The sequence below is a fragment of the Galleria mellonella genome, unplaced genomic scaffold (genome assembly GCF_026898425.1).
Source record: "Galleria mellonella isolate WM207_F2 unplaced genomic scaffold, CSIRO_AGI_GalMel_v1 utg962, whole genome shotgun sequence".
Taxonomy (NCBI): Eukaryota; Metazoa; Arthropoda; class Insecta; order Lepidoptera; family Pyralidae; genus Galleria; species Galleria mellonella.
In genome coordinates this window covers 1,328,555-1,341,809 of record NW_026442180.1, presented here as the reverse complement: position 1 = coordinate 1,341,809, position 13,255 = coordinate 1,328,555, and the positions used below count along the sequence as shown (strand labels likewise).

Genomic DNA, 13,255 nt, shown 5'->3' with positions numbered 1-13,255 from the left:
AGTCGGCTTCAAAAAGACTTCTATTTAAAGTCGGTTGACAATATTAACTAATAAATGACCGGGTTTCTGTTCTGTGGTTCCATTTCTGAGATTATACGAGGAATGGAGAGAAAACGTAAGAGGTTTGTTTGATTCTGAGTCAGAATTTCTGAGTATTTCACTATTATTTCAACCAGAGGGAGACTTTGTACAAGACCCGATTGCTTGGGTACCTCTGTCCAATTCGTGTTTCTACCGTGAAGCAGTTGTGTTTGAATGGTGGGATATGGCGTGAATTTACAGGGTACAGAGGAAAAACACCTGAGTCCTCAGGAATGGTAACGCATGGGGGGTATCATGGGCGAATCAGTATACTCTGTTATGTCCATGGTACTGCTCATGTCTATAGGCGACGGTTACCAATTTCCATCAGGTGGGCCGTCAGCTTGATTGCCATTCTAAGTCATATAAAAAAAAATAAACACTAAAAAAATACTTTTTAAGTAAAACAACACCTTAGTGTATCAATATTTTTATTTAATCAATATAATAATAGAACATTAAATGAAGTATATTAAAATAATGACTTAATCTAGCTTAACATCGATTGTTTGTTACAAATAATCACATGATACGGCGGGCGCGGCTTGCTAATAAACCATTAAAATCCTTTATATTGAGATTCTTTAAGACACATTGTTACACTCGGAGTGTATGAGTGATATTTGAATTCTGTTTCTAGGTACAAAGAACTAGGAGGTTGGTTAAAAAAAGCCACTTTTCACTTATTTATTTTGTATAACCAGCCTTATTTATATGTATCACGTGTGACCGGTTCCACAGACTGGTACAGATTGGCTAGCATTTGTCCAAGATGGAAGCAGTTGATATTTGCCTAGCAGTGGGACACTATGGGCTGGTTGATTGATGCGGTCAATATCCCATCAATTAATCAATAATTCGTGTAAAGTGGCTATTTTAGCAACCCATTTCTAAATTTATTATTATTATATTAAAATCTGCCAATCACAATAAGGTGTTTCTAACAACACTTCTTCAGTGACTTAATGAAGCTTTGATAATGCATTTTTTCGAAAAATAATAAATTCATTAAAAATTTAATAAACTATTTGATTTCTATCGAGGCTAATCAAACAATTGATATAATTATCTGTTTAAAATAGCATATACGATAAAAAGAAAAATATAGCTAACTATATACTTTATAGTTAGCTATATTTTTATTTTTATATATATATATGCTATATTTTTATTTCTATTACTTTATATACTTTTCCACCAGGTCATGTTTTATTCAAATTAAGAATCATAAAATAACGATTTAAAAGCCTACTTGTTTAACTCTTTCCTATCTGACGGTACAAATTTGTATCGGGTGATTCCCCATCCATTATTTCGATAATACGATCGCGCATTCCATATTTGACATTAAGGATCCTTTCAAGTACTACTACGCTAGCCAATCACAGTGATTTATTTCAATTTTGCCTATTTACCGCTAGCAAGTGACACTTTCAAGTTTCGACCTGTTTCGGATTTGAGAACTGCAGATTGCTTTTGTTTTAGAAAATATTTAAAAATAGAATAAACGAGGTAAGTCTTATTGTTTTATATTAATATATTACATTGTGGTTTTAACTATAAAATTAATATTGTTTTAGTTATAAATTTAAATTTTAGAGCTAAAATAACGATAAAAATGTACCAGGACTTATGAGTACCGTCAGTGACTATGGTTTGTTTTTTGTAAATTAGATCGAATATATTATGATATTTGTTTATCTTATATTACAGATTTTTATAATGAATATTTCAAAGAATACAGCTTTGATAGAAGATCTTTTTATGGAAGATCTTCCAGACTGTGCCGACACTTCAGATGTGGAATTTTCTGACGAAGAAACCTTTCGCGAAGAACGACTACCCTCAACTAGCAATTTTGATGAAAATTTTGAGGCAGCATTAGAAGAATATATGCTGAGCCAAACTAAACCTACTACAGGATATGAGACAGAAGATCCTAGTAGGGAAATAGACCAAGAGCTAATTGTATATTCTATTCCTAACACTATTCCAGATAATTTACCGGCTCAGGAAACTGTTACGTCAACAGATGCACAATCCAAAAAAACAAAACATGAGCCTAATCGTAAATGGAAGAAACGTGATGTGGAAACGTATTTACCAGAATATTCTGCAAACATGGGGGTCGTTGACGAATATTTTGCTGAATGCACTACGCCGACTGACATTTTTTTAGTCCTGATTAGTGATGTACTGGATAATATTATGTATCAAAGTAATTTATATGCAACACAAAGAAATAAATTTCTCAACTTGAAAAAAGAAGAACTACTGGCTTTTATCGGAATGAACTTCTATATGGGGTACAACACTCGGCCTTCATGGACAGACCATTATTCATCGGCACTTGATTTGAATAACCCCTTGATTTGTAAAACTATGCCTAGAGATAGGTTTGCAGCAATTTTGAGCCATCTTCATTGCAATGACAACACGCAAATGCCTTCCAATTGCAAAGATAAATTATATAAAATCAGACCTTTCATATCAAAAGACCCTGTGCTTAGTCCTGGGCCATCTAAAAGGCGCAAAACTGGCTTCTCAACGTTGAAAGACGTTCGATTAGGAAACCGCGGTGTACATTGGCCTACGTTTGTGCCAAATAGAGGGCGATGTGAAGTATGCAGCATGAAGAAAGTGCAGTCAGAACCTCACTCAAAATGTTCTCACTGCAATACATTTTTGTGCATAAGTAAAAAAAAAGAATTGTTTTACAGAATATCACGATGTTAATGTATAATTGCTTTTTAATTTTATTATTATTTGAGCCAAAAATAAATATCTAATGTTTCTATTTTATCAGTCTTTTTTTTACCTAAAGTTTCTGATGGTACTTATAAGTCTAGGTTACGAAAATAGTATCTAGATATAATAAATAAATCTGAAAAAAAAAAAAATATTAGTTTTCTTTACTACCCCTTATCCATACAGAATCATAAAAACTTTGTTTTTCATTATTTTTGGTATATTCGCTAGGAAAGGGTTAATAATAGTGTTCTTTATTTAAATAGTTTTTTTTTAATCCTGACAAACGGCTAGTTTTGTATTTGTTTATAAAGAGAATGCCTACTTGTTTAATAATAGTGTTCTTTATTTAAATAGTTTTTTTTTTTAATCCTGACAAACGGCTAGTTTTGTATTTGTTTATAAGTTTATAAACAAATACAAAAAAAAAAAGAAAAACTATTTAAATAAAGAACACACTATTATTAAACAAGTAGGCATACTCTAATTAGCCAAGAGACGTAGATAGGCTGATATTGAAATAACCACAAAAATGTACAAATCACAAAAATTATAGGAGTAATGAAAGAACAAGAGTTTTCTTGTTCGCTTAATCTAAATCCTTAACAATCATTAACTTGTGTAATGAGTAGGCACTATTTTTGTATATGCAGTATAAATATAAATAATTGTTACATGTTAACAAACATGTTCACAAACAAACTGTTGGTCAGACACGTGATTTTATATACATATATTCAATACGTAAGATAAAGCATATTTTTATATATATGTTTAAAATTATCATATATCTACATCCAAACAATATGTTAACAGATGTAGACTGATTATAAAACAAGACAATAGTCGAGTTTTTCCCTTGGTTTCTACTGAAACTGCTCACTAAACTGGATTGCAGATCAAAAATGATGCACGTAAATGGCCATAAATGTCCTATACGAATAAATGATTTTGACTTATAGACATGATCGTCGTATTACATTTAGAAGCCGCGCCCTCGACTGCGAGGTTTTTTAAACGGTTGTAACAATAATAATTAAATAAATATGGCATTTGGGTGTCGTTTACCTGATTTCCTTTGATCTAGTCAATTCAGGCTATTGAACATAGTTCTTACTTATTAATAACCTTACATCAAACAAATAAGGGTGAGAAAATACAAACTGGAATGAAACTAAAAGGGGATTACAATAAACGTTAATGGAAAGGAAGACACACCGCGTCCCAAATTTATCAACTGTAGTTATTAAACACTCCTCTAGAACAAACCGAGACGCTCATAACCAACCGGAAATTGCAGTAAATTTTAATCCAAAATTGTATTATCATGCACAGATCTGTTGCATTTTATAGAGTTTAAACCCCATAGCCGACAGATAGAGACGCTAAATAGCGATGAATTGTCTTATATCTTGCTTACACGATAAAAGCAAACTTATCTTCAATTCCGTGTTTATAATGCCATCTCCATTTGGTTAAAGCCCCTCGGAACCTTACATCCTATCAAATAGTTTCAAGGCAGTCTGCGCACGTCACACACACACGTGTACAAACCGCCTCATAATCACAGTCGTGCACAATTGCGTTCGTAAAAAAATAAAATAACCAAACTACAACACATTAACTTCACTTAAAATTTACTAACATTAACATTAATGTGCAAAAATCGAAATCTTATATAATTTGTCAAATACATTTAGGACGAGCTTATAGATAGAGTAACTGGTATATAAATTAAATATTGAAAGCTCAAGACTTGGGATAGAGCGCCCGTTGCGTACGTATGGCATTAGGCAAAATAAAAAAAAAAAAAAAACATATAGCATCAAGAAATATAAGTGAAAACAGACGGCGGGACGTCTCGTTCTCATATCACAATAAAATCAGAATCGTATGATCAATGATTGTCGATCATGCAATTTTGATGGCCACATGTCAATGTTAACTTTCCACGTATTAAAATGGTGGAATATCGTGTTCTTATATATAAAGGGTCCCTATACATTTTCGTTATGACGTCCTAGTAAATACCTATTTTACCATAGCGAGGCGAATAAAAAGAACTTTCAATAGTCATTATATTCTATTGTCGAAACTTCCATTTTTCAGCGACGCAGTCATTATAATAAAATTAAATTATATAATATAAAGCTTTATAAATTCTGTACAATACTTCTGCGTAATAAATCTATACATACAATTGCACATATTTTTGTCTAATGGCAAAATAGGTGCATACACTGGACTTTAATTCAGTCATACTGTTTCAATATGGATAAATTTCGCTATCTAAAAGACGTTTACCGATTTTGGTATTCAATAAAATCCTCAAGCAACTGCACTGCAAACTTTTGAATTTAGAATTTCTAGAGAAAATAAATACTTTTTAATACTTTATCGAAATCCGAACGAGATCGTAACTATAACAATTGAATATTACAATTCTGACATTTTAACAGTTTTACCAATATAGTATATATAAAAAAAGAAATCAATGAAATGCATCTCCACCATAGACCACGAGAATAGTAAATTTGGTATAAGATGTGAAATAGACCTCACGTAGCCGGCACGTGCATTGTTCAGGCCATCAGCTCCCAGTACTGTAACAGGCGTTCGACATTCTGCGCGTGCATTCCCTGCGGCCTGGCGAAATTCATTTCTATTGTCTTGAAGCGTTTTTTTAATTCGGCGTCGAATAACTGGAAGAAATTAAAGAAATTTTAAGTCTTCGACGACTGCTACGGTACTTCTTAAATGTAAATAGTAAAATTATAAATTTTCAAATGAAAGGAAATTATGTATAAACACAATGTTGTTTGTGATTGTATTCACATTAATCAAAGACAAGGAATAAAAGTGTGAAAAACTAGGAAAATGTGAATTAAATCATCAAGGGATTTATTTACCAGTGTCTGAGGAGCTCGGATATACTGGATATTATTTATTATTGATAGCGCGGGCGGGGGTACCATTCCATTATCACCTACAAAAAAAAAGTTGGTCCACCATGATGAATTCGACAATAATCAACCATGATGTTTTCCTCCCACCTCGTGGAGGTCGAGGTGGGAGAGTATACTGGTAGCAATGGGCCTATCGGAGGTGATTGGTGGGCGGTGCAGGGTATACGGGTATACTGACGGCCTGGTCTGGCGGCGCGAGGTCGGCGGGGCGCGGCGCGGCCAGCAGCGCGGCGGCGGCGGCGGCGACGGGCGGCGCGGCGTGGCGGCGCAGCGCGCGCAGCTCCCACAGCGACGAGCCCAGCGCACGCGCGCGCTCGGCGCTCGTCTCCTCCATCACGTACGGGTCGCCCGACACTGCGCGCACGCCAAACGTACAAATATTACTCTCCGACCGAACTTTCCGTTCGGTTTCGGCTAGTTTCGGCCACAAATTCTACTTTTTCTTTTTTATACAACTTAGAATGGCAAACAAGCTGACGGCCCACCTGATGGAAAGTGGTAACCGTCGCCTATACACATGAGCAGTACCATGGACGTAACAGAGTATACTGTTTCGCCCATGATACCCCCCATGCGTTGCCATTCCAGAGGACTCAGGTGTTATTCCTCTGTACCCAGTAAATTCACGCCATATCCCACCCTTCAAACCGAAACACAGCCATGCAAACACAGCTGCTTCACAGTTAAAACACGAATAAGACAAAGGTACCCAAGCAATCGACTTTTGTACAAAGTCTCCCTCTGGTACTTTCGGCCTTAGTTTCGGTTTCGGCCAAAAATTGACAGAAACTTTCGGCCGCGTCAAATCTTTGCGTGTGTTTTTACGTATTTTTTAAGTTTACTTTCAAGAGTCAGTCAAATTTTAACATGTTTTTACATATAAATATATATGACGTACTCGACAGATTTGAATGGCAACACATAGGGGGTATCACGGGCAAAACAGTACACTCTGTTATGCCCATGGTACTGTTCATGTCTATAGGCGACGGTTACCACTTTCCATCAGGTGGGCCGCCAGCTTGTTTGCCATTCTAAGTTACATAAATAAAAATACAAAACTAACTCAGTAGCACATTCCTTTATAGAATATATCCCACATAATAATAACAGCGGCTCCTTCTATAAATCATACATCAATGCCTATCCTTCCTAATATTATAAATATGAAAGTGAATTTGTTTGTTTGTTACCTTATAGCGTCTTAACAGTACAACTGGAGAACAACGTAGGCTTTTTAGTCTGGTCAATAAACATATTCCGGTCACGCGAACAAAGTCGCAGGTAAAAAGCTAGTGTTATAACTCTAAAGAGGAAAGATAAGCAGTAGACGGTACTAACTGAGCGCGGGCGTGTCGTCGAGGCAGATCATGCGCTTGAGCGCGGGGTGGCGGTGCAGCAGGTTGGCGAGCAGCTGCAGCAGGCCAGCCGCGTCCTCGGGCGGCGCCACCAGCGCCAGCCGCGACACGCGCTTCGCGAATGCCGCCACTAGCCCCTCCGGCAGGTGCCTGCGAACGACACAACACGCGTCTCACTCACTTTTATAATATACGATTAGCCATAAAGGGCAGTTTCAAATGATAGCCGCGTTAAGTTAACTGAGGGCCTACCATGAAATGTTTTTCGAAATTTCGGAGCCAAACGAAACAGAAATTTGATATTAAAATTACATAATACATGCCGTTTGCAAATATTAAAAATGTTAAAATATCGTTCCTTTAGACTTTTATGATAGGATGTATGACGAACGAAATGTTACACTCCATTTATTGGTCCGATTTTGGTATAAACAAATATGGAGTCCGAAATTTCGGAATTTCATTTCACGGTAGACTGGCAGTTCAATACGCGCCTTGACAATAAACCATAACACGCGATGTTTGTATGAGTTTCAAAAAGAATTTCCCCATCTTTCCCATTTTCTTTAGAGAAAAATGTTGAATTACATGAATAAATAAATAATAATAAATATGATGCCTAGAGCCACCTTTCAGCATCGCACCACTCGCCACCAACATGGAATCTATCCTCACACTTTAAAACCAGAATGGTAACACACAATGCGTTTTCAGAGGAGTTTCCTACTGAGGTAATTGAATGATCTCCGAGGCTTTCATTAGAGATTACAGTATAGGGTCCTTCAAAAGAGCGTATTGAAGGTTTTTAAGGATCAGCAACGCGCAGGTGACATCCCTGGTATTACAGGCGTGTATAGGCTATGGTAACCCCTATTACTGGGGGGAAAGGGTTTGTTAGTAATGAGGTCTGATAGCCCCATTGCTAGCAATAGACCCTCTCAGGTCGACCTCTACGTGGTTCCTCCTGGAAACCATCATGATTAATTCTTGTCAAATTCATCATAGTGGGCCAAATGACCAATCACTGGTGCCTCGTCAGTGTATACCGATAGCGCGGGCAAGGTTACCATTCCATTTTCATCTATAAAAAAACCCATTTACCATCAGATAAGCTATATGCTTGTTTACTACCATAGAAGCGTATATAACTCCTCTTAGGCGCTAAACGACGCAGTGTAACTTACGTGGAGCTAAGAAAAACGTCGGCGAGGTGCAGTAACCGCTTCTTGTACCGCGTGGCGAACATCTCCGGCTCGAACATGGCGTACAGCCGGTCGTACATATCAGGATAGTCGATGTTGTGTCGGCGGACCAGCTCCAGCACGCCCTGCAGCGCCAGCATACTGATCGGCCCACCTGTGTAACATGTTCAAACATATTGTAGTATTGAGACGAGAAAAAAAAAATATGAGAAGTCACTAAAATAAACTAGGGATGGGCAGCAATGTCCCTCTTAAAACATCTTCAGAGTCAAACTGCGGTTGCTAATGTGTCTGCCAAGTGTGGCAACTACTGGCAAAATTCCCCTAGGGGGAGGCTTATGTACAGCAATGGACAGTTAAAAGCTGATATGATGATGATGAATGTAATAACGAATATTAAGTGATTAAAAAGAAAAGAGGATCTCAAGCATCTGTAATTTTTTATTATGGTTATGTTGTATAAATTTATTGCAAATTTTCAACTGATTATGATGATTATTTTTAGTCGATATGGTTTATTCCATATGGTTATCATATAATTGTGGAACAAATAACTGGTTTTTGCAAAGTAAAATCTGCAATCCACTACACTACTACTATTCAGTATTTTACAACTTGAAATTTATTCTTTAAAAGAAATACACTTGTTACTTTCCTAAACTAGAACTATGTTTCAAAAATAGATAGATAGATTACTCTTTATTGTTTTCTCCAAAAGATTACAATAGTAAACTTATTATATATATAAAAACAATTACAAGAAATAATCACAATGAGAAAACAATGGGCGGCCTTATCGCTAAAAGCGACCTCTTCCATGCAACCTTTGGATGGAGAGGAGTAATTATAAACAATTTGATTTCATTTAGGGAATGTAAAACAAGTATGCTATACTGACCAGCGTCTAGGCTGTCGCAGAGCATGTCAGTGGCGAGATGAGGTTTAGCCAGCAGCGGCATGAGACGCTCGACCAGCAGCAACAGCGCGCGCCGATGGGTACGCGATTCCCCGCACAGCGGCCACTGGCACGCAAAGCCCCAGCAGCGGTTCGCGTACCGCCGACACACGCCCGGGTTGTACGGGAACGGAGCCTTATCTGTGCATCCATATATATCATTAACATTATAGTGTTTATTTTATTTCTAAAAATTATGGAGGGGGGGTACATATGTTGCATATATATATATATATATATATATATATATATATATAAAATTCTGAACCAATATTTACAATTTCTATTACAATTGATAGGAATTATTTACTTTGTTGGTCTCCTTTTAATTTTGTAACGACTGAAGCTGCCATTTTTCGTTGTAGAGTAAAAAATAGTTCGTTAAAAGAAAGAAAATTATTATTCGAAAATACTGAAATAAGGAATAGTTTTTTTTTTTTTATGATTCTACCACCACCCATTCAGAATGTAATTTCAGTTAATAAGAACAAACAAGATATGTAGCAGAAGTTCTTGTGAAGCAAAATCTACATGAAAATACATATTTAAAAAATAGGAAATCTATGAAATATTATATATCAGTATGTTCATGATGAATATGATATAGGTTCTTTAAAAAAAGAGGTATAAAGGTTCTTCAGGGTCAGCAACTAACCGGATCGCGTAAAGCCATTGGTATTGCAGGTATGCATAGGCTACAGTTACTGCTTACAATCAGGTGGGCCCTATGCTTGTTTGCCACCTCAGTGGTATAAAAAAAATAATGTAGAGTGTAATCTTCTATGTAATAATCTGTAAAACAAGGTAACCCAGTTACAGGCCTATCAGTTACATAAACTGTGAGTAAATTTAAAGATTTTTCATGACTTCCTACATTTTTGAACATGGATCTTGTTCAATAACTATGTTATAGAAAATAATGAAGAAGTATCACTCACTTTCGGAGCCGCACAAGATTTTCTCTTCCTTTTCATCAATGTCTCTATCTTTGAATTTAATTTTTGTCTCTGTAGGAATCTCGGATGCTAATAGTTTGTCTAGTAATTCTAGGTAATTCTGCATATATATTGAGGTAGGTGACCTGTAATAAAAAGAAACCAAGGGTTCTTACAGATTGGTAGTGTATGAAGTGGTTTAATTAAATTTTTGTAGCTATCTTGGAGGTTAAAGTATTTATATGTAAGTAATCTATAGGATTATTATTTGTATTCTATTGATATATAGTGTAATATAATTTCACAGTTGAATTGACACTGCTTCTTACTTTATTACAGTATGACACATGACCACACTATCCTGAGTGAACACAGAGACATCATGGTTCATGAATCAACTGTTGGCCGCACTATGTTGGCTCACTTTTTTATGGCTTGTTAAGACAAGGAATGATCAATATTCGCATTTATAGACCTATGTCTGTTTAAAAAATGTTCAATTTCATTGATAAAATACTATATTAAAAGTATGTTAAAGTGATTTAATTTCAAACAGCTAAAAGAGTATACTTACTTCTTGTAAGCAATTGTGGAGAGAACTTTAAGTCCATATTGCTGTACATCTCTGTACTCGGTGAACTCCTGGAAGCGTGCTATGGGCGCCGACATTAATGTCTCTGAATCTAGGAGTACCGTGAAAAGGTTCTGGAACAATCAAAATTCAAACTCACAAAACTAAGTCTCTTAGTAGATGTGAGTATATAACCAATCTTTTTTTTCATATATAAAGTGTAAAACAAGCATATTAATTTATTTAATGGTTATTATATAACTATTTAATTATTATTTATAGTTATTATAACTATTATATTTTTTTTTATATAATTTTTTATCCTGAAAACCTATAAACTACTAAAAACCAGGAGTGTTTGAGGTACTTTAATATAGATACAAAAACAAACAAATTGACAACTGTAATTTTTTTCTATAAATAAATGATTAATTTACAAAGATTCTTCATTACATTATTATTAAATAAAGATCATTATTTTTAATTTTCTTAACATAAATTATTTCAAGTACTAAATATTTTTTCAAAAATATATTTTAAAATATATATATTCATTTTAGGTACAAAGTTATTTATATACATATTATTTACATACACACTGAAATTTATGTGCTCAAATTGTTATATTCACCTTGAGTCTGACTGATGGAAAGAAGTATCCCAATGAACTCTCCAGTGGGTGCTTGCCCTCAGCTTGCATCAATTTGCAAGCAGTAACAAGTGCCTGCAATCGGGAACTGGTGCGTCCACGTTTCACACATTCCAGTGTGCGTGTGAGGGCTGTCTCATAGCATTCTCGCAACCATTTTGTGTATTCTGCTTCAGGGCTGCAATCTGAATAATAAATTAAAATTAATATCTCTACTAATGTTACAAATGTAAAAGTAAGTTTATTTATTACCTCTTGGTACCTTAATGGTTCAACCAAACACTATTTAAATATGGCATACATATAGCATTGGAGATGACGACCAGACTCTTTTTATTTTGGTTAATCCATATAACCATAGAGGAAAAAAGTGGATAAATAAATATACTCAAAAGCCAATTATCAACTGTTACAATTGTTAATATAAACATTTAGTAACATGGAGTATTTTTTGGTGTGCTTATGTTAGACTTCATTTTTAAGTTTTGATAAATAAAATAGAAGATGTTAAATTCAATAAAAAACTTTTATTCAGCATCCTAGTATTAAAAATGTCATTACTGGATAAACAAATAAGTGAACATATTTTTTTGTGTACATATTGTTAACTTATGTAATCTGTATCATTCTATAAGAAGCAAAAGATCCTTATTCATTCTTCCACATTGTTAAGTTATCAAGAAAAAAGTAAAATTAAATATATTATGATGAAATTAGAATATTTGGTACTCCTTATTGGAAATTATAATGTCGGAGTCTCATGTGCATATTTTTACAAAGTAACAAAACAACTATTCTGTAAGTCATGCAAATATAAGTAAAAACATTGTGGATTTAGTATAAATATATTTTGCGATTAAATAATCATCATTATTGCCCAGCCTCAATTAAATAAATAACAATTCTATATATACTGAAATAACATTAAGCTTGTAGTGCTATAATAAACAATGACTGTGTAAAAGAGGAGTGTTATCTGAGGTCATAATGTTTACACAGTGTTACAGTGAAATTATGGTCATACAAAATTTATTTATATAAAACTCTTCACTAGGACAGTTCATTCGGTAACAAAGTCATTCACACCAGAAAAATTCAAGCTTACGATCGGTCCAACCTTTTATATAAGTAAAACACGTCACATGTCGCCAAATGTGACCATTATAGTAAATAGGTGAGAGCAGCTATACGAACATACGAATCATTCTAGTAGCGGCATTTTGTAATATAGAGCCAGAAAATGCTATAACTTAGATACTCTAATGGGCAAAATCAATAATTTTAACATTAAATCCAAATAGCATAGCAACAAACCGCTTGTATAATGTACTCACCTATCAGCTTGAGAGGCACCACATCTTGTATCAGGTCGCCGCGTTTTAATAAATCCGTAAATATTACTTCAATTGTTAGCAGTAATGGTGTATAGTTCTCCGTTTCAGCCTAAAATTAAATAAGAAATACAGAGTGGTACAGAATGTAACCTATGACAATTTTCTTAATCCAATTTCTAATACACAGGATAGTATAAACTCACCTCAAACATTTGTAAGATATCCGCAAGATTGTTAGCATGTTTTCTTGAGTTTAAAAACTCTGTTGCTTTATTGCGTAGTTGAGCCGATACCATTTTTGATAAATTTTGCTGTACGGCGGCCATTTTTGTATTGAAAAGATTTTGTCACTCAAGCTGACAACATACGAAATGTATTCGTTTTGTTGCGTTCTCAGTTACTCTATTTTATAATGTTGACTTAAGTAATTTTAATCAAAATACTAACAATTATTTA

General features: G+C 34.8%; 1 protein-coding gene across 1 annotated transcript; it reads right to left on the bottom strand.

Annotated features, from left to right (window-relative positions):
* Positions 1-495: 495 nt before the first annotated feature.
* Positions 496-13,162, bottom strand: LOC113522712 (nucleolar complex protein 4 homolog B). Its single transcript, XM_026908497.3, has 10 exons — positions 13,003-13,162; positions 12,800-12,908; positions 11,448-11,650; positions 10,820-10,950; positions 10,249-10,391; positions 9,254-9,451; positions 8,338-8,509; positions 7,137-7,303; positions 5,974-6,149; positions 496-5,531 (listed from the first exon to the last, which is right to left on the bottom strand). Exons 1-10 carry the CDS (start codon positions 13,123-13,125, stop codon positions 5,412-5,414), a joined length of 1,542 nt encoding a protein of 513 aa, XP_026764298.2. The 5' UTR covers positions 13,126-13,162; the 3' UTR covers positions 496-5,411.
* Positions 13,163-13,255: the final 93 nt, after the last annotated feature.

Excerpts from the sequence above, each read along its gene's own strand:
- LOC113522712 (XM_026908497.3), bottom strand. The coding sequence starts at position 13,125 with ATGGCCGCCGTACAGCAAAATTTATCAAAAATGGTATCGGCTCAACTA. Across the intron at positions 9,452-10,248 it reads AATCTTGTGCGGCTCCGAAA|ATAAGGCTCCGTTCCCGTAC; the intron begins GTGAGTGATACT and ends ATGGATGCACAG. Across the intron at positions 7,304-8,337 it reads GACGTTTTTCTTAGCTCCAC|GCACCTGCCGGAGGGGCTAG; the intron begins GTAAGTTACACT and ends TGTCGTTCGCAG.